General features: G+C 43.7%; 1 protein-coding gene across 2 annotated transcripts; it reads left to right on the forward strand.

The window, feature by feature from the left end:
* On the forward strand, nucleotides 1-19480 carry lgals8b (galectin 8b). Of its 2 annotated transcripts, none has more exons than XM_052154275.1 (9): nucleotides 1-165; nucleotides 321-409; nucleotides 854-1061; nucleotides 1239-1358; nucleotides 1484-1510; nucleotides 1618-1706; nucleotides 1796-1961; nucleotides 6788-6933; nucleotides 18734-19478. In XM_052154275.1, the coding sequence occupies exons 1-9, from the start codon at nucleotides 127-129 to the stop codon at nucleotides 18738-18740; spliced, it is 891 nt and encodes a 296-aa protein (XP_052010235.1). In that variant the 5' UTR covers nucleotides 1-126; the 3' UTR covers nucleotides 18741-19478. The 2 variants fall into 2 exon arrangements, with proteins under 2 accessions (XP_052010235.1, XP_052010236.1); XM_052154276.1 differs by having other exon boundaries at nucleotides 31-165; nucleotides 325-409; nucleotides 18734-19480.
* Nucleotides 19481-21121: the final 1641 nt, after the last annotated feature.

Consider the following 21121-nt stretch of genomic DNA (forward strand, 5'->3'; position numbering starts at 1 on the left):
ATGCCAAAAACGTTCTCTGTGTAAGCAGCAGCTCACTCTCACAAATGGAGGAAACGGCGCTGTAAAAAGACCACACTTTTGTAAACACAATCATATTATTGTCAACGGCTAAATACAGGAATTTCAATGTCAGTGGCAAATGCTAAACAGACCATTCTCAATCCGGTAAGACCACGATTTATGAAGCAGAACTCACACGCGTTTTGTGCAATTGAACCATTGTGATGCTATTCATAACAGTGGCCTACACTGAAATATATCGCAAATGGATAGTATTTTAAATGCCAATGAAGATGTTTTTTTATTGTAATTTTCACCAGACAGTTCCCTTCACAGAGATCATACCGGGTGGTCTTCTCCTTGGAGAGATGATTGTTATTCAGGGATGTGTTAGTAATGATGCTGACAGGTAACAAACTCAATACTTAACTCATCCGAGGGGTTAATTCTCATAAATGAAATTATATAAATGATCACTTCACTTCAAGCTATGAAATGTTCTCATGAGACCCGTACTTCCAAGTCCTGTGCATCCCCCCGGACCCACTGAACTGAACATTTATGTTGGTATCTCTGAGATCAAACATGACATTGTTGTGTAAAGTAAAAACACTTTTATAGTATCCTTGACTTTTCTGTCATACCAAATGTTATGTAATAATATTACTAATAACAAAAACAATCATTTTTATTGTTTAATTTTTTTTATCCTAAACATCTTAAGATTTTTTAAGCGAATGTTACCAAAGAAAATACGTTTTTTTAATGTATTAAATTGCAATTATGTAAAATTTTAAAAGCCAAAACCTTTATTATTATTTCAGTGTATCATTTATCACCTGTGCATCAATAGGTTTCAGTTTGATCTGACATGTGGCAGCAGCACTAAGCAACCGGCAGACATTGCCTTTCGCTTCAATCCGCACTTCAGTTCTCCACGGATTGTGTGCAACTCCTTACAACATGGAAGCTGGGGCAGAGAGGACAATATGGACCTGATGCCTTTCAAACAGGGAGCATTCTTTGAGACCATCATCCTGGTGCTCTGTGATGTTTTCAAAGTGAGTGTGAATCTTAACATGACATTTGAGTTAAAAGTATCTTGTTAAAGGCATGGCACAAGCATTTTGATATTATTATTGTGGATGAATAGTTGGCTATCTTTAACAAGAATAATAGTAATAAATATTATAAGTTTCCAAACTTCTTATTGGCCAAGTAACAGACAATGCTTGTAGGTGGCTGTAAACGGTGCTCATGTTTTGGAGTACAAGCACAGAATTCCTCTTGAGAGGGTTGACACATGTTCAGTCTCTGGAAAAGTAGAAATACATGCAATCAGCTTTGTCCCTGATTCAGTAAGTACAAACATGTTACATATATTCTGCTTCAAATCAGATATCATAAGTGTTTTACTTACAAGGGTAGCAAAACATTTTAACAGTGCAATTATCAAACGCTTAATACCATTGTTTTCTCACAGGCTGTATTTTCAAAATCAGATGACCTTGTAAGTTCATTATTCCTTATGAATTATGACTTAATTTTATTTTATAGGGCATGTTATATTTATAGAATCAGTATTTGACCCACAACACATACGGTGCCTTTTTGCAGAGCATACCCTACAAAGGCAGTTTACTTAGAGGGCTCACTCCAGGGAAGCAAATAACAATCAAAGGGCATATCAGTTTATTCCCTCACAGGTAGATACGAAATGTATCTTTATTTTAATTTATTTAAAAAATGTTGACAGTGTGACACTTTAAATGTCTGTTTTGGATTTTTTCTGAAGTTTCACTGTTAACCTGAGGTGCAGTCGATCATACAACATTGCTCTACACCTCAACGCACGTGTCAAAACAGGCATGCTCATCAGGAACTCTTTTCTTAGCCAGTCATGGGGCCTGGAGGAATGTGAACTACCATACTTTCCTTTCTCTGCTGGAAACTACTTTGAGGTAACTTTATCCGATTCCACAATACATTGCCTTGTTTTCCATAGTCAGGGTCTTAAATTGTCATTGGGGTTGTTACAATATGTTATATATTGTCAGAAGTATGTGACGTCATTGAGATGCGCAAGCACGTTAAGTAAAGCGTAAGCACTGAGAAGCATGCGGTTGTGAGACTCTTTATTTTGTAGAAATAGAGTGAGGGTCAGACAGAACCAAGCATATAACATGGTGGCAGCGGTAAAGTACGAGATAAAAGTGAAAGATTAGATTTTAAAGTTTGCTATCGAGAAAGCAACTGCGAGAGACGAGTGCCGATCATGGAGGGTGCGTTTGGATTGAAACCTCCAGCAAATTTTGACTGGAATGCTACGTGCATACCCAAAGCTTGGAAAGCGTGGGAAGAGGAGTTTTCCCTGTACATGGATTTGTCGCTTACAGATGCGGACAACAAAACGAAGGTAAACGTTTTCCAATATCTAATCGGAGAAACAGGAAGAGAACTGTGTAAGACGATGAGCGCGGCCCTGCCGGCTGACGGCGAGCTGACGATGGAATGGCTGTTAACCGCGTTCAGAAATCATTGCAATCCGGCACCGAATGAAACTGTGGAAAGATACAAATTTTTCTCCATAAATCAGAACTCCGGCGAAACGTTTGACAAGTATGTTACTGATTTGAAAGTGCTGGCTAACACATGCAATTTTGGAACGGCTAGAGACTCTCTGATTAGAGACAGAATAGTATGCGGCATAATGAACTTGCACGTGAGAGAACGCCTATTAAGAGAGACGGACCTGACACTTGAGAAATGTGTGAGGATATGTAAAGCATCAGAACTGTCAAAAGAGAACGTGATGACTATTGAGGGTCAGAAATCAGAAGTACACGCAGTTCAGAGAGTTAGACAGGCCCAGAGTGCCAAACAAACACAACCAGCTAAGTGCAAATTCTGTGGAAAACAGCATGAGTGGAAAAAACAGAGTTGCCCTGCTTACGGAAAGCAGTGCAGGAAATGTGGCAAGCTGAACCATTTTGCATCCACATGCAAAACAAAAGAGACAATGAGAAAGGGAATACACAGTGTTGCAGAAAGGGAAGAAGAACCGTATCAAGAAATCCTAAGCCTTAATTCACAAAAGGAGGACAAACATGAAAAGCAACTGTTTGCAACCATGCTGATAATTGAGAGGCCAGTAAAATTTCAACTAGACTGCGGAGCCAGTTGTAACGTCATACCCATTCAACTGTTAAACCCTGACACAGTAATGGAAAAGACTGAACAGATTCTGGTCATGTATAACAAGAGCACCTTGAAACCCATAGGGAAGTGCAGAATAAAAATAAGAAACCCCAGAAACAGAAAACTTTATCTTCTGGAGTTCATTGTAGTGGAGGAAAGCTCATCAGTGCCCCTGCTAGGAAACAAGGCTGTGCAAGCAATGGATCTGGTAAGAATACAGCATGAAAACATTATGGCAATTGATGATATTGTTACCACAGAGAGATGCAGAGAAAACTTAACGTGGGACAAGAGAGACATACAACGAGAGTATGCTGATGTATACTCTCAGAGATGGATGCCTGGAAGGGAAATATAACCTCGAGGTGGATCCTGAAGTTAAACCGGTGAGGCTTCCAAAGCGGAGAGTTCCGGTGGCACTAATGAAACATCTAAAAGATGAACTAGGAAGCCTGGTAGAGAGAGGCATCATAGCTCAGGTGGAAAAGAGCACGGATTGGATTAGCAGCATGGTGGTGGTGAAGAAACCAAGTGGAAAATTAAGAATTTGTATTGACCCAAGACCACTAAACAAAGCACTTAAGCGTCAACACTTTTCCCTGCCTACCATAGATGATGTTCTCCCGGATCTGACTAAAGCGAGAGTTTTTACAGTGTGTGATGTAAAGGATGGATTCTGGCATGTAAGGCTTTCAGAAGAGTCAAGTTATCTTACTACTTTCGCTACTCCGTTTGGCAGGTATAGATGGATCAGAATGCCCATGGGGATCAGCCCGGCTCCAGAAGTTTTCCAGCACAGGTTGACTCAGGCGTTGGAGGGGCTCCCAGGAATCCGGATAATAGCGGATGACATCCTCATTTGTGGGGAAGGCGATAACGATGAGACCGCTGAGAAAGATCATAACGAAAAACTTAAGACAACTACTGGAGCGATGCAGAAACAAAAACATCAAACTAAACTTCAACAAACTCAAGCTGAAACAGAAAGAGGTGCCATACATCGAACACAGACTGAGTTCGGAAGGTTTAAAGATTGATCCAGAGAAGGTGAGAGCCATAGTGGAGATGCCCAGACCATCAGATGTGAAGGGGCTGCAGAGATTATTAGGTATGGTGAACTATCTGTCCAAATTTTGTGCACACTTGTCAGATAGCTGCGACACATTAAGACAACTGACACACAGAGATGTGGTTTGGGAGTGGACTGGTATACAGGAAGAAGCATTAAATAAATTGAAACAAACGATTGCCTCTGCACCTGTTTTGAAATACTATAATCCAGAAGAAGACCTGGTTCTTCAGTGTGACTCCTCAGAGACAGGGCTGGGTGCAGCACTACTGCAGGCAGGACAACCAGTTGCTTTTTGCAGCAGAGCACTTACACCCACTGAAAAGGGTTATGCTCAAATAGAGAAAGAATGCCTGGCAATCCTGTTTGGGATGGAGAAATTCCACCAGTACACCTATGGCCGGAACACAGAAGTCCATTCAGACCACAAACCCCTTGAAACTATCACAAGAAAGCCACTTCTAGACGCACCTAAGAGATTGCAGAGAATGCTTTTGAGGCTTCAGCGATATGATATTAATGTTGTCTATGTTCCAGGTCAATTAATGTACCTAGCAGATACCCTCAGCAGAGCGTACTTACCAGAGTGTGCTTCAGAAGGATCCGTAGAGACAGAAATTGAGATGATTAACATGCTGCAGTACCTGCCCATTTCAGAAGGAAGTCTACAGAAGATACAGACAGAAACTGCTAGGGATGGGACGTTTCAGATATTACGGCAAGTGATAGTCCAAGGATGGCCAGAAGAGAAAACGCAGCTGAAAGAAGAGGTGAGACCAATTTTTTCAGTAAGAGAAGAGCTTAGTGTGCAACATGGTGTGATTTTCAGAGGTGAGAGAGCTGTAATACCAGCAAAGCTAAGAACAGAAATCATGGAGAGAATTCATGCATCACACTTAGGCATAGAAAGTTGCTTACGCCGAGGAAGAGACTGTGTATATTGGCCTGGGATGAGTGCCGCCATAAGAACATACATAGGAAACTGTGCAGTCTGCAGAGCAGTGGATGCACGGCAGCAGAAAGAGACAATGTGCCCACATGTCATTCCTATGAGACCATGGTCAAAAGTGGGTACAGATTTGTTTCCATTTAACAACAGAGCATATCTCATCACAGTGGATTACTTTTCCAACTTCTGGGAAGTAGACTGTCTCACAGACACCAGGTCAAGTACAGTGATACACAAGTTAAAGGCCCATTTTGCACGACACAGGATTCCAGACACTGTGATATCTGATAACGGACCACAGTACAGCTCACAAGAATTCAAACAGTTCAGCACAGCTTGGGAATTTAAGCATGTAACATCATCTCCAGCGTATCCGCAAAGCAACGGCAAAGCTGAGTCTGCGGTAAAGACGGCAAAACAGCTGATGGGAAAGGCAAAGAGAGCAAAGACTGATCCATATCTAGCTATTCTAGAACACAGGAACACACCATCTCAGGGGTTCCATGCCAGTCCTGCACAAAGACTCATGAGCAGAAGGACTAAAACATTACTGCCGACACATGACAGCCTCCTGCAGCCAGGTGTTGTAAACACAGAACATGCAGTAAAAGACAACCAACGCAAACAAGCCTTCTACTACAACAGAGCAAAAGATCTTAGACCTCTCCAGCAAGGAGAACACGTAAGGGTTCAGCTGGACACGAAAAAAAGATCGGACTGGACACCAGCAACAGTGTTAAGAGTTGCCAATAACAGATCATACACGGTCAAGATGGAAAATGGAACTGTTGTAAGGAGAAATCGGAAACATCTCAGGACTGTGTCTGGAGGACCACAGAGAGCAGACACACAAAACATGAGTGTCAAGATTGAACAGTCTAATCAGAAGATCCATCTGGATGAGGGACATTCACAGACAGTACCAGACACACGCACACAACATTCAGATAACAGCAACAGTGTTGTGACAACCAGAGTTGGCAGAATAGTCAAGAAACCAACACACTTGAAAGATTTTGTTTAAATCTGTTTCATTGTTATTGTGAGACAGAAGAGTAACTTTGAGTATATGGTGTTATATTGTTGTTCTTGGTCACAAGTTTATTGCATACAGTGACCACAGTGCCATGTACGTTTAAAAAAAAAAAAAAAAGGATGTTAAAATATGTTATATATTGTCAGAAGTATGTGACATCATTGAGATGCGCAAGCACGTAAAGTAAAGTGTAAGCACTGAGAAGCATGCGGTTGTGAGACTCTTTATTTTGTAGAAATAGAGTGAGTGTCAGACAGAACCAAGCATATAACAGGGGTGTGCAAGGTTATTGTTCTCATAAGGTAAATTTCAATATAATGTGTCATATTACTGACTCGATGTAGAGGTAATGTGGAGAAATTGGGACTTTTTCATTTTATTTAGTTTATTCCCTCACAGGTATAATTCCTACTGCTTTTTTGTGTGGCCATCAGACAGTTCAATAATTAATGTTTTCTCGTCTTCATGCAGAGCTGTGGCGTATTTCCGAAATGAGAAAACACTAAACAATGTTATTTTTTCTCCATCTTGTCAGATGATCATCCTGTGTCAGTCTTATCAGTTTAAGATTGCAGTAAACGGATCACACCTACTGGACTACAGACACAAGGTTCAAAACTTTAGCTCCATTGACCAGCTGGAGATTCTGGGTGATGTGGAACTGCAGAGCATTCAGTTGTGGTGAGAGCTAATGCAACATCAGGATATTTGGACTTTTCTTCCCCTCTCTCTCTTGATCAGCCATGGTTTTGGGCATGGTTCTGTTATGCCGTTGATGTCTCGTGTCGATAGAATTGATGTAGGTCAAGTTGACAAATTTAAGGGTTTAACTATAGGTGCTCAATCTGCTTATCTTTACACAAAGAAATTATTTTAAACCACAATCCACACTTGCCCTCTTTATGCTGCGAAAACAAGACAGACTTCTAAAACTCTGTATGTAAGATATACTAATATTTGCAAAAGAGTTTGCATGCTTTATTACTGTATGCAGAGAACATAGTGAGCTCCCTGGCTGCATTCTACGTTTACACAATGTAATTGCATTTAACTGAGATTAAATATATTCACTTCCAATCTCACATCATGGCTGCATGGTCAATCTATAGACATGGTACTGTAGCAGTCACATTCCTTAGAACACTGTGACAAGGAGATATTGGTTAAATATTTTGGAAAACAAATACCATGGTTCCAAAAAGAAATGAATGAATTAATCCACAATTTGAAATGTAAGAATTTATTTACTTTAGATTACAAAACATAAAATAATGGGGCATCTACAAACACATGAATTAGACCTCATATTAGAACTAACTTCACTTTTCTGAACCATTTTTGCAACTTGATTTTTAGTCTGCAAATGAAGTGTGTTCACAGCATAGTGGCCTCATTAAGATTAAGACTCAACTTTATTGTCATTGTGCAGAGTACAGGTACAGAGCCAATGAAATGCAGTTGTTTCGCATATCCCAACTAAGCTGGGGTCAGAGCGCAGGGTCAGCCATGAAACAGCACTCCTGGAGCAGATAGGGTCAAGGGCCCAACAGTGATACCACTGCTGGCAGTGCTGGGGCTTGAACCCCCGACCTTTCGGTCAGTAACCCAGAGCCTTAACCGCTGGCCCAGAATTAACTTAGGATGTTTGTCAACCAGAAAGTGTCCAAATTCTTTGTCTTCATTTTGAACATATATGTATTTACTTTACATTGTTTAATAATTTAAAACCAACAAACACAACATATTTTTGTAAAAACGTCCTTTTACGTAAAAAATTTGCTTTTGAGAGAGAGAGAGAGAGAGAGAGAGAGAGAGAGAGAGAGAGAGAGAGAGAGAGAGAGAGGGGGGGTCGGCCGGCCGGCCGGTTGGTCGGTCGGTATGAATAATTTGTTTTCTTGTATTTCACTTGACGCTAGGGGCTTAAGAGACAACATGAAGAGAAAGTCAATATTTTTGTTTTGTAAGGGCAAAAAAGTACATTTTATTTTGTTTTAAGAACCCTGAGGATGAAAAATTCTGGGAAACCAATGGGGAGACAAAATTCTTTTTGATCACGGTTCATCTAAATCTGGAGGGTTAGCAATTCTCTTTTGCAATTCACCTGGTAAATTAGTGACATCTAGGGGTAGCAATAACGGTCACTGGTTAAATTGTGTTTTGAACTTTGATGATCAATATATTTTTCTGATAAACGTGTATGGATTTAGTAATCTAGTTAAAAAAAGACAATTGATTTCAGATGTTTGCAATGTTATTGATAACCTTAAGCTCTTCTATCCTACATGGTAAATGATGAATGGCTGGATAGATACCCTCCCAAATGTTATCATAGCTCAAATCATACCTTGTCTGATTTCTGTCACATGCTAAACTTATTGGATCCCTGGTGCACCAAATATCCAGACTCCAAGCAATATTCTTGGTTTAAACCAAATAATGCAGCAAAGTCAAGAGTAGATTTCTGGTTAATCTCTTTCTCTGTGATGAACTTTGTTTCTGACTGTTGTATGTCTGCAGCTCCTCTCACAGATCACTCTTATTAAGTTGGTTCTTAAACCTTCTGGTGTTTGCTTAAATAATAAAGGGTATTGGAAATTGAATTCTAATTGACTAAAATGCCAATCATTCCATGAGCGTATTAAAAATAAATCTCTAATATTATGAATGATGATTCTCTAACATCCTTTATTGCCAAATGGGAATTCCTTAAATTTAAAATTTGAGAATTCTCTATTCATTTTGGAAAATCACTCAATAGAAACAACAAATTAACAGAAATAAACATCATTAAAAATATAAACAACTATTACAACTATAATAACAGGACATAAATAACTGATAATGATAAACAGAAACTACAAACTCTGCTATCTAAACTGGATGATATCTATCTTCGAAAAGTGGATGGAAGGAGAAGGAAGCATATTTTGTCATCTAGAAAAATGAAGGCAGGAGAGACTTTCAATTAAAGCAGTATTGATTAATGGCAATGTAGATACAGATCGAACTCTGCTTGCTAAGGAAGCTGTCTCTTTCTATAAAGCCTCTGGCTTAAAAGGAAATCTGAACAAGTGTGAATTAATGCCAATTCATCAATGTCAGTTAACCGAGGCATATAATATCCCTATAAAATCCACAGTGAAATATTTAGGCATATACATTTCCAAAGACTCAATTGAATGCAAAAATATGAACCTGTGGAAAGTAGTTGATAAAAGCCAATCTAAACTTAACTCATGGTTATTGAGAGATATTAGTTTATTGGGAAGAATATTTTTAACAAAAATTGATAGTTTATCTAGGTGCATCTACCCTTCATACTCATTGGCAATTCCTAATAAAATTATAAATAAAAATTATCAGGTTAATTTTGATTATATCTGGAGAAAGAAAGTTCATTACATTAAAAGAGCAAACTTGACTAAAGATTTCAAAGATGGAGGTTTATAAGCCATTGACTTTGATATCATAAAAGGTACCCTGAAAATGTACTGGTTAAAATCTTTTCTAAATAACAACAACCTTTGGTTTCATATTCTCAGAGAAATGTTTTATAAATTGGGAGGGATAGAATTTTTACTTAGATGTGATTTCACTCCCCAATGTCTTCCTATAAAACTATCCCAGTTTCACCAGCAAGTCTTGTACCGGAAGCTTTTATACAATCATAATTACACGTCACACAAGATCCCCTTATGGAATAATAGATATATCACAATAAGAAATAAATCACTATATAATAAGGACTGGATGGAGAAAGGTATCTCGTCGGTGCTTCATTTAGTCAATAGTAGAGGATGTTTTATATCATATGAGAATTTCTGTCTAATCAAAGGATTCCTATAAAATTCTAATCCCACCACCCTCATGTGCTGGCACTGGCAATGACGAAGACGATGACGCGAAGACGAAGAACTCAAGTGCAGTTTATTTACATACATCAAATCCAAAACCCTTACTATAGATATGAACTAAACATAAACAATTAACATGAATATAAACAAGACTTAGCAAACAATAGACAATTGCAAACATGTGGGCAAATACATGACATGGGAGAACAAGACAAAAAAGTTAATCAAGGAAAAGATAGGACTGATATACAAGACTAATAAACTTACACAAAGACTAAACAAACATGACTAGGAAACGACTCGGTTACTAACGTAACCTCGGTTCCCTGAGAGGAGGGAACGACTATTGCGTAAGTAGCTTACGCTATGGGAAAACTCAGTTTCTCGAGAAATATTGAAGTCTTTATGTAAAACGCATTGCAGCTGCACAGCAGACAGTGATGAGCGAGGCAGCTCGGTCATTGGCTGTGCTGCGGCAACTGCTCGAACCAGTGACGGGGCGACTTAGAACGCGCGACCAATGAGGGCGCGTCCGCGATTCAGCGGCTCAGAGCCTGCTGAAATTAACATATGAGGGCTATATAATGAGCGTCCGGTCATGCCAGTTCTTTTAGGTTCAATCGACTGAAGCGAACTGACCAAGCACAGACACGGCAGCTTACGCAATAGTCGTTCCCTCCTCTCAGGGAACCGAGGTTACGTTAGTAACCGAGTCGTTCCCTATCGAGAGGTCTCTCCTATTGCGTAAGTAGCTTACGCTATGGGAACACCATGTAAAACGCCGTGCGTGCTGACTTCGCTCTATAAAGCCAGAGGCAGGTGCCTGAGCCTTCAAGCAAAGTGATATTCCACGAGCCGGCCAGCGGCGAAGCTATATAGTGGGGTATGACAGGGCTCCTTGCCTTCAAGGTGGGCGCTCCTTGTACAAACACAAGCACATATCTCATGTACTGAGCTTTTGTGTACTGGTACGCATAATAAACCCTCTAAGTCGGTCAGAGACGGACCTTATAAGGGAGGAGATGATGCCCAGCATATACATACTCCAGTTCATTCCACAGTCAGACTGATAGAATGTTGGAATGCAGTGAGGGGACCTGTAGGTTATAAAACCTGATAAATGTCGAAGGCGAGGCCCAGCCTGCCGCCGCACAAATATCTTCAATGGGTATCCCACTCGACCATGCCCACGAGGAGGCCATGCTCCTCATAGAGTGAGCTCTGATGCCTAAGGGGCATTGAAGGCCCTTGGCTCCATAAGCTAGCGCTATAGCATCCACTATCCAGCGCGATATTCGTTGCTTTGAGACAGCGAGACCCTTAGTTCGGCCGCCAAAGCATACGAATAATTGTTCCGTCTTTCTGAACAGGGCAGAACGTGCCAAATATACTCTTAGCGCCCTGACCGGGCAGAGTAAATTTGCATCACCTTCGTCTGCTGAGGACGATAGCGCTGCCAGAAATATCACCTGTGCTCTGAAGGGTGTAGAGAGCACCTTAGGAATATACCCGTGCTTTGGCCTAAGGACAACTCTGCAGTCGTTAGGTCCAAATTCCAGGCAAGCAGCGCTTGATGACAGCGCGTGCAGGTCGCCCACTCTTTTAACTGAAGCGAGTGCCAGCAAGAGCGTGGTTTTGAGCGAGAGCTGCTTGAGGTGCACGGTTCGGAGAGGTTCGAACGGGCACCTTTGAGTGCGTCCAGGACCGTGGCCAGGTCCCAGATCGGCACCGAAGGTGGGCGAGGAGGGTTCATCCTCCTAAGCCTCTTAGGAAACGAACGATCAGATCGTTTTTCCTAATGAATGTCCTTTATCAGGATTGTGTGACGCTGCTATGGCAGCCACATAGACTTTGAGCGTGGAGGGTGTGCGGCCCGCCTCCAGCAGCTCCTGCAAAAAGGCGAGTACACTTGGTATCTCGCACGTTTTGGGGTTCAAGCTCTTGGTATCACACCAGTCACTGAACACTTTCCACTTTTGGGCATACAAGCCTCGAGAGGGGCTCGCGCCTCGGTAATGGTTTTCAGAACTCCACTGGGGAGGTTCTCGGGAACCCGTTGAGGGGCCATGCATGGAGGGCCCACAGATCGGGGCGGGGGTCTTGCCTCAGTGGAATCGGCCATGGGGTAGATTGCATCATCTGTACCAGCTCTGGAAACCACGTCTGGTTTTTCCAGAGTGGGGCTACCAGGAGCACTGCACATTTCACCTCCCTGATCCGACTGATGACCTGAGGCAGCATCGTGATCGGGGGAAAAGCATACAAGTGGCGGCTCGACCAAACTTGGGCGAGCGTGTCCGTGCTTTTTGAGAAGAAGAGAGGGCAGTGCGCGTTTTCCTTGGAGGCGAAGAGGTCGACCTCTGCTTCGCCAAAGGTTCGCCATAACCACTGAACCGTCAGAGGGTGGAGAGACCATTCTCCTGGGAGAACTTTGTCTCTGGATAGCATGTCCGCTCCTTGGTTCAGGACGCCTGGCACGTGCACTGCCCTTAGCGAGCGCAGGTGGTGTTGTGACCATAGGACGAGCTCCCTGGCCATAAGAGTGCAGGGAGCTCGACCTGAGTCCACCTTGGCGATTTATATACGAAACTACCGTCATGTTGTCCGTTCGGACCAGGACGTGTTCGTTTTGCAGGTACGGAAGCAGGGCTCTGAGAGCCAAGGCGACCGCTTTCATTTCCAGACTTTATGTGTAGGCGCTTTTCCGGGTTTGACCAAAAGCCGGAAACAGGCCTGCCCTCGTAAAGGGCCCCCCATCCTATTTTGTAGGCATCTGTCGTGATCATTTTCCTCCGCGTATTCACGGCCAGACTCACGCCGGTTTGATACCAGTTTATGGCTTTCCAGGGCGTCAGGGCTTTTATACAGCCGTGATTCGCTCTGATCAAAAAGTGGCCCGAGCGCCACGCGTGAGTGGGGACACGGCTCTTGAGCCAGCGCTGGAGAGGACGCATGTGCAACAATCCTAGCTGGAGTACAGCTGATGCCGAGGCCATGAGACCGAGCATTCTCTGAAATCGTTTGACGGGGCGTGCGCGACCGTTCTGAACGATGTTGCAAGGCGTGGAATAGAGAGCACGCGCTCTGATGAGAGGCGCGCTGTCATCTGTACTGAGTCTAGCACTATTCCCAGAAAAGAAATATTCTGGCTGGGGGATAGCACGCTCTTTGCAAAATTTATTCTCAGACCCAGGCATTGTAAATGTAAATGGCTGATAGTCCAAGATCTGTGTGTCATTAACTGAACCTCTGATTGTGCTATGATTAGCCAATCGTTGAGGTAATTCAGTATCCGCACTCCCCGCTGTCTCAGGGGGGAAAGTGCCGCGTCCATACATTTCGTGAATGTACGGGGGGCCAATGATAGGCCGAATGGTAGTACTGTGTACTGGTATGACTGTCCCTCAAAGCTGAATCTCAGAAAGGGCCTGTGGTGAGGCGCTATCGGGATGTGAAAGTAAGCGTCTTTCAAATCCACTGATAGAAACCAATCCCGGGCTGAACTTGCGCGAGGATATGTTTGGTTGTTGACATTCTGAACGAGCGAATCATTAACGCTTTGTTCAGATGTCTGAGATCCAGGATGGGGCGAAGGCCACCGCCCTTTTCGGACGAGAAAATAACGGCTGTAAAAACCCTGCCGCTCAAAGAGGGAGGAACAGTTTCTATAGCCCTTCTCTATCAGTTTGAGCACCTCGGTGCATAGAACCTGTGACACATCTTTCCTCACTTTCGTCTCGACCACCGCTGAAAAGCGGGGTGGTCTGCGAGCTGAATTGAAGTGAGTATCCGTGTTTTATTATGTTCAAAACCCATTTCGGCATGTCGGGATTTTTTCCCAGGCTTCTGCTCTCACAGATATGGGCTGAATGCCGGCTGGGGCGTGTCACAGTGACTGGGCCCCCCGGCAAATCGCTTTGTGCTAACACAGAATCTACGGCTCTCAGAGGCGCGAGTGTGCGCTGAGCAGCCGTGATTGAGTGCCGAGTACAGAGGTGCGCGTGAGAGTACAGGCACATGCGCTATTTCCGAAATGCTCACAGCATGAGTCAGAGAGGTGCTTGAAACTGTATGAACATTGTTTTGAAGTGGGGGTGCATTCATCATTATGGGCACGCTGCCACATTCATAAAGCTTTCCGCATTTAGCGGGAGTTTCTTAGCTCGCGCGATTGCATCTGTGATGTTTGCGCATAGCTGTTTGAAACTGTGTGGGTAGCTGTGTGTATGGGTGCGTGCAATACGGCAGGCACACGCGCTACACTTATAGCACTTCCCGTTTTTACTGGGGAAGTGTTTATAACTGTGGGAACAGTGCTTGTGTGTAGTGGTGCATACATGACAATAGGCACACGAACTACATTTTTGAGACATCCAGCCTGAGCTAGGGAGGTGTTTGGCACTGTTTGGACAGTATTGATATGTGGGAATGCGCACTTTAGTGTGGACATATGAACCCTTAGTGACACAGGCAGAAAATGACTCTTTTGGTGATTTCTGTGTCGACCTGAAAACGGTGTTTGATTGCAGGTGAGCGAGTTTTATGACTGGCCCATTGACTGCTGTATAGACATTTCCAGCCGCCTGTAAGGGGACTGGGTAATGTTTTAAATGTTTGCGAGGGAGCGGTCCGGCATTTGCGAGACGCGTACTCCCTCTCTTTCTTCTTGCTGCTAGGAAGACTTACGAGGCTCTGTGTTCAGGGTGATTCTGGGTCGAGGGCCTCGTTGCTCCTGCGGCTTTCTTCGCCCAGCGGAACGCGAGCGGCGTCGAGCGTCCTTTTCAGGTCTGCTCTTCGGCTGGGAGACGGGCGGGTCTGCCCTGGCTCGCTGCTGCGGCGGTTTTTGAGATGAGCTGGAGCGCTTAGGCAGGAAGTGATGCATAGCTTGCGAATCCTTCCGCGCCTCAGTGAAGCGCTCCGTGAAATCTCTCACCGTAGGTCCGAACAGGCCGCTCGGAGTGACAGGTGCATCAAGGAAGGGTGCCTTATCCGCGTCCTTCATCTCCGTTAGCGTTAGCTACAGATGGCGCTCAAGGACGATCAAATTAGCCATGGCCCGGCCAATGGATTGGGCGGTGGCCTTTGTGGCTCGCAGAGCTACGTCCGTAGCACTGCGCAGGTCCTTAAAAGCATCGGGTTCAGGTCCAGACTCGTCCATAGAGCGGAGAAGTTGGGCCTGAAACACTTGTAGAACCGCCATCGAATGCAGCGCTGACGCAGCTTGACCGGGCGGCGGCGTATGCGCCGACCGGTGAGAGCTGATGTGGTTCTGCACGGCTTCGATGGGTGAGAAGCTCTGGCCTTCCATCCAGCGGTGGAGGGTGGGCATAGATGGTTGGCCACAGTCTCCTCTAGGGGCGGAGTTGCCTCGTAGCCTCTTTCTCTCGCGCCGTCCACTGAGGAGAGCCGAAGAAGAGAAAGAAGGCTTTAGGCGAGCCGAGTGCGGGGCTTTCCACGACTTTGTGAGCTCGTCGTGCACCTCAGGGAAGAAAGGAGAGGGTCTCTGTCGGGGGGCCTGCCGGCGCCCCTGCAGGAACCACTCATCCAGCCGGCTGTGGGCGGGTTCTTCCGGAGAAGACCAGTCGAGCCCGAGGTCTTCCACGGCCTTAGACAGGATACGGACGATCTCAGAGTCCATGCTGGTGCCCGCGCTCGTGTCCGCTGATGCCGATGGCGCGGGTCAACGAGCCCGCCAGTCGCCGGATGCAGCGTCAAGAGAGAGGCTGTCATCCTTTCCGTCGTCGTCCCCTGATGTGCCGAACGAGACGAGACCCACCGCTTTGTTGGAGGGGTGCAGGCCCGTTCTCGCGAAATGGACCGGCGGTGGGGAGACATCTGGTAGCGGTGATGCCCGCGGGGACTGAGCCGGCGTGACATCACCGGAGTCAGGGTGCTCTGGCAGCCTCTGTGAGCGGCGCTTTTTCTTGCGCGGCTCAAACAGAGGTGGCAGCACGGGGGCAGCCGGCTCGCTTGCGGTGAAAACGGTAAAGCGAGTGCGCAGCTCGGCGAGGCCCAAGGAGTCGCATTCAGGGCATCCGCCCTGAATGAGTGCAGCTTCTGCGTGGTCCAGACCCAGGCAGCGAGTGCAGATGATGTGCCGATCTCCGTCGGAAAGAGGGCCTCTGCACGAGGCGCAGGCTGAAGGCATTTGAAACAACGCCTGGAAAATAACTCTTTTACTTTCTTAAAAAGCGTCGCGGGGGCGAACGCTTGTTCAGTAAAAGGATATGCGATGCGCGCCGGATGGCGTAGCAGAAGGCTTCGAAGGCGGCTGAAGATGCCGGCGTCCTCTTAGCAGTCCCGCTGTAAGCTTGTCCACGGCGGCGAAAGACTCCAAAAATCCGGAGGATCCAGCGAAGAGAAGGTCTTCGCTGAAGGAGATTAAATCTAAAAGAACTGGCATGACGGGACGCTCATTATATAGCCCTCATATGCTAATTTCAGCAGGCTCTGAGCACGCGAATGCGGGACGCGCCCTCATTGGTCACGCGTTCTAAGTCGCCCCGTCACTGGTTCGAGCAGTTGCCGCAGCACAGCCAATGACCGAGCTGCCTCGCTCATCACTGTCTGCTGTGCAGCTGCAATGCGTTTTACATAAAGACTTAAATATTTCTCGAGAAACGGAGTTTTCCCATAGCGTAAGCTACTTACGCAATAGGAGAGACCTCTCGATAGGGAACACATGACATGAACAGGAACTAAACTTTTAAAAATAAAAGACATGAACACACACATTAAACATTACATACCCCCCCCCAGAACAAAAACACAGCGTTCGAGAGGGAGCTGGAGGGGGCGTGGCTGTGACATGGCATGGAGCAGGCTGAGGCGTGGCTGTGACATGGCATGGAGCAGTCTGGGGGATGGCTGTGACATGGCATGGAGCAGGCTGAGGCGTGGCTGTGACATGGCATGGAGCAGTCTTAGGGACCATGACGTGGGACGCTGGCTCATCGACCATGACGGGGGGCACTGGCACGTTATCCGCCTCCCCCACAGTGAAAGTTGAACCACTTATCAGCAGGGCAAAGTCGATATATTGCGCCAGATTGAAGGTTCTCCAACTGCCAGGCATCCAGGAGTGCACCGGCTCATTCAAGCCTTCACAAAGTGGATTTAAACTAGTAATTGTGTATTTTGTGATAATATTGAAACTACTGATAATTTATTTTTCTATTTTATGTGTGTAGATGTTTATGGCTTGATATTCATGAGTGGCTTTATCCAAAGTTTCCTCTTCTTGAATTCTTCTCTCATAAGGACATTATCATGGACTTATATTATCTATGTTATGAACAGCAACAAAGATGATTTACTGGTTAATAACAAACTTATTCTTGGAAATGTATTTATATAAATATTTATAAATATTTGAAAATGAAACCCAGTTTTCTGTATTTCACAATGTTTATTTCTTATACAAATGCCCTTTTAATGATGGAAAGTAAAAATGCAAAAAAACGTTTTGATATAATAGAAGAAAACAAACCCTATTTTTTTTTAAAAACAAACCCTAGCTTTTTGGTTTCATTTATTTATTATTATTATTATTTATTTATTTTTCATGTAATGCGCTTTTGCGCCTGATCTCATTGTTATATTACAATGATGTACGATTATTGCCATGTTGTTTGTACATGATATTGTTCTATTTAAAAAACATACAAATAAAATTTTTATATTTACCTGGAAACAAAAAAAAATATATATATATATATATATATATATAAATAAATCTTTTCTTAAACGAGACAGCCTTGATGACGTATGCAGCCGACGAATGCGACCACCGGAGGTTGCAGCTTTCCAAACATGTGACGAGGAGGAGGGTGGGCTATTGGGCTAATCAGCCAAGTAGAGGTGATGTATGCATCCGTATGGGGCAGTTCGAGCGAGAAAGTCACACGCTGCTACCATGTTTCTGTGTGATATTACAGATTATAGGAATACAAATCCTCAACTACGAGGCATGGGATGGGAAAAGTTGTTTGGTACAGGGGGTACATCACACTTGAATATTCTCTCATCATTTACTCATGCCATCCAGTATGAGTATGACTTTCTTTCTTCAGCAGAACACAAAGTATATTTTAGCTCTGTAGGTCCATTCAATGCACGTGAAGGGGTGGCAAAATTTTTATGCTCCAAAAAACACATAACTAGTGGTTTAATCCATGACTTGATGATCAACAGAATTTATCTGACAGGTGTGGGTGAGAATTTTTAATTCCTTTTTTATTATTAATTCTCCTCCCTGCTCAGTCAATCTCCACTTTAAATTTCATATTGTTCTTCTTGTGTTTTTGGTGATTCACATTCTTCATGCTTATTGTCACATACTGGTAGAGAGAAGAATTTCTAGCAAAAAATTGACCTTTTTCTCACCCACACCTGTCAGATAAATTCTGTTGATCATCAAGTTCTGCGTCCCTGAATTCACGACGGTTATGACTTTTTTCACGTTGTGACATTTATCACTTTTATTTTGACTTTTAAATGCCAAAAAGCAGCAACATTTTGATGGTGTTCTTTTACCAATGTCAATGAAGACCATTGCTTGAAATGTAAGTTTTTATTGAATTGAAGTTCTTAATTCACTTTATCTGAACTATGTTTTTTTTAAATAGGATGTGATGGATTCAAATGTGAGGGAAACACTTCAGAAGTGGAACCTTGAAACATTAATTTCAAAAACAAAGCTCCAGGCCATGTCACCGCCACACCAGAGTCAGCTCCAGGCCATGTCACCGCCACACCAGAGTCAGCTCCAGGCCATTTCACAGCCACGCCTCAGCTTGCTCCATGCCATGTCACAGCCACGCCTCAGCCTGCTCCATGCCATGTCACAGCCACGCCTCAGCCTGCTCCATGCCATGTCACAGCCAAGCTCCAGACTGCTCCGTGCCATGTCACAGCCACGCCTCAGCCTGCTCCATGCCATGTCACAGCCATGCCTCAGCCTGCTCCATGTCATGTCACAGCCATGCCTCAGCCTGCTCCATGCCATGTCTCAGCCAAACTCTTGACTGCTCCATGCCATGTCACAGCCAAGCTCAAGACTGCTCCATGCCATGTCACAGCCATGCCTCAGCCTGCCCCATGCCATGTCACAGCCAGGCTCCAGAATGCTCCCTGCCATGTCACAGCCGAACCGCAGTCTGCTCTATGCCATGTCACAGCCGAACCGCAGTCTGCTCCATGCCATGTCTCAGTCAAACTCTTGACTGCTCCATGCCATGTCACAGCCAAGCTCCAGACTGCTCCATGCCATGTCACAGCAGAACCTCTGCTCACAAGTTTTATTCAAGTCAAGTTTTGTTTGTGTCAAGTCTAGTTTAGTCATGTTTCTAGTTAGGATTTTTGGATCTCACTTTTGTTTAATAAACTGCACTTGGGTTCATCAATCCATCATCGTCTTTGTCCTTGCCAGCAACATTACACCATTGACTACTTATTTATTACTTATTTATTTGTGGTGGTTCTTGTAAATTGAAACTTAATGATAAAAAAAATTCTGCATTCAGAAATAATAGGTACATGAGTATATATAAATTAAGTCAAGTTATTTATGCACTTACAGGTACTTCCTCCAAAGGACAGTCATCTGAGAGGCTTTATTCACTGTCCTGTGCAATGGAAACAAATGGGCATTACAAAGTGTTATGATATAAAAAGTTAGAAAAAGTCCACATACTGCACATGCTTCAGCCAGCACTCGCATGGGAACAGGTCAAATTGTTGGTGTATTATGTAAAACTGCACAAAATAAATAAGTTAGAGTTAATAGTTCACTTTAAGTTAAAGCAATTAATCACTAATCGAGATTTAACATGTTGAAATGACTTTAACAGCCATTTGGATTATACTTAATTTAATGCATCAACAAATTATTTTACAGTGTACTAAGAGAATTTAAAGCTCATTTACCTGTAATGAAGGTGTTGCTGATAATGATCCCTGGATGTGGGTCTAAGGAAGAGCTGCCCCCAAGGATGCCCTCCACAATGGGTCGGTTCACATTCAACCCAAGGGCCAGCCCTTCTGCCGGGGTATAACATGGGGGTGCACGACCACCACCTTTTTTTTTTCAGCCTTTTCTTGGTTGCTGTTATAAACAGACAAACACGTCATTTAACAGTGTCTTTTTTTAAAGAGACTAAGAAAAGTATAAGTAGTAAAGATTACCATTTTGAAGAATATTCTTGTATTTCACTTTTACTTGTTCCCATGTTCTTGTGGGTCCCGTGGTGGCTCTGACATTAAAGATGATATACAAAGTAATTATGAAATTATTAAAATACAAAAATATATACTGTAATAAGTGATTAAAAACATCTAATATGGTCACAATGCATTTAATTTGTCTGCTACTTTTTGCCAGCCCTCTCTCCTGGCTTTTGCAGACTTTGAGGTGTTCCCTGCCATTTTAATTAAACCTTCAAATTCCACATAACCTTCGAGCAATAGCTCTTGCTCTGTTGCGGAGAAAAACTGGGTGCGCTCTTTGGCCATGGAAAGCTGATCAAGGTTTCAACTATCGATACGTATCCCCTTTTAAACCAACACATGAATGAGCAATTATCCCAGACAACTCAATCCAGCGATACAAATCATAAACAACAGGTGTGTTCAAAGAACATAATTAGCCAGATCATGATTAGCACGATGATGTCATCTTGGATGTGTCATTTGATCTCGGATGTAATAAACGAGGTATGAAGAACGGACCCCTGATGTCCCTCTGTCTTCATTAAATAGGTAAGGATTTTGTCTCTGCTGTCCAAAACTATTTATTCAACTACTCATACAGAATTTGAGTCAAGGTTTGAGTTCAGGTTTAACAGCTAGGTGGCTAACTAAGCTGTCTATTGGTTTTCACAATTTACAAGCTAATTAAAGTAGCAAATTCTTTAACAACGTAGGAAAAAAACTTTCTTGGTGATTCCAAACTCCTGAAAAGTTGTGTGTGAGTTGCAAGTATTGGAAAAGCACTGAATATCATAAATATTTTTACA

Source organism: Xyrauchen texanus, chromosome 22 (genome assembly GCF_025860055.1).
Source record: "Xyrauchen texanus isolate HMW12.3.18 chromosome 22, RBS_HiC_50CHRs, whole genome shotgun sequence".
NCBI classification, from domain to species: domain Eukaryota; kingdom Metazoa; phylum Chordata; class Actinopteri; order Cypriniformes; family Catostomidae; genus Xyrauchen; species Xyrauchen texanus.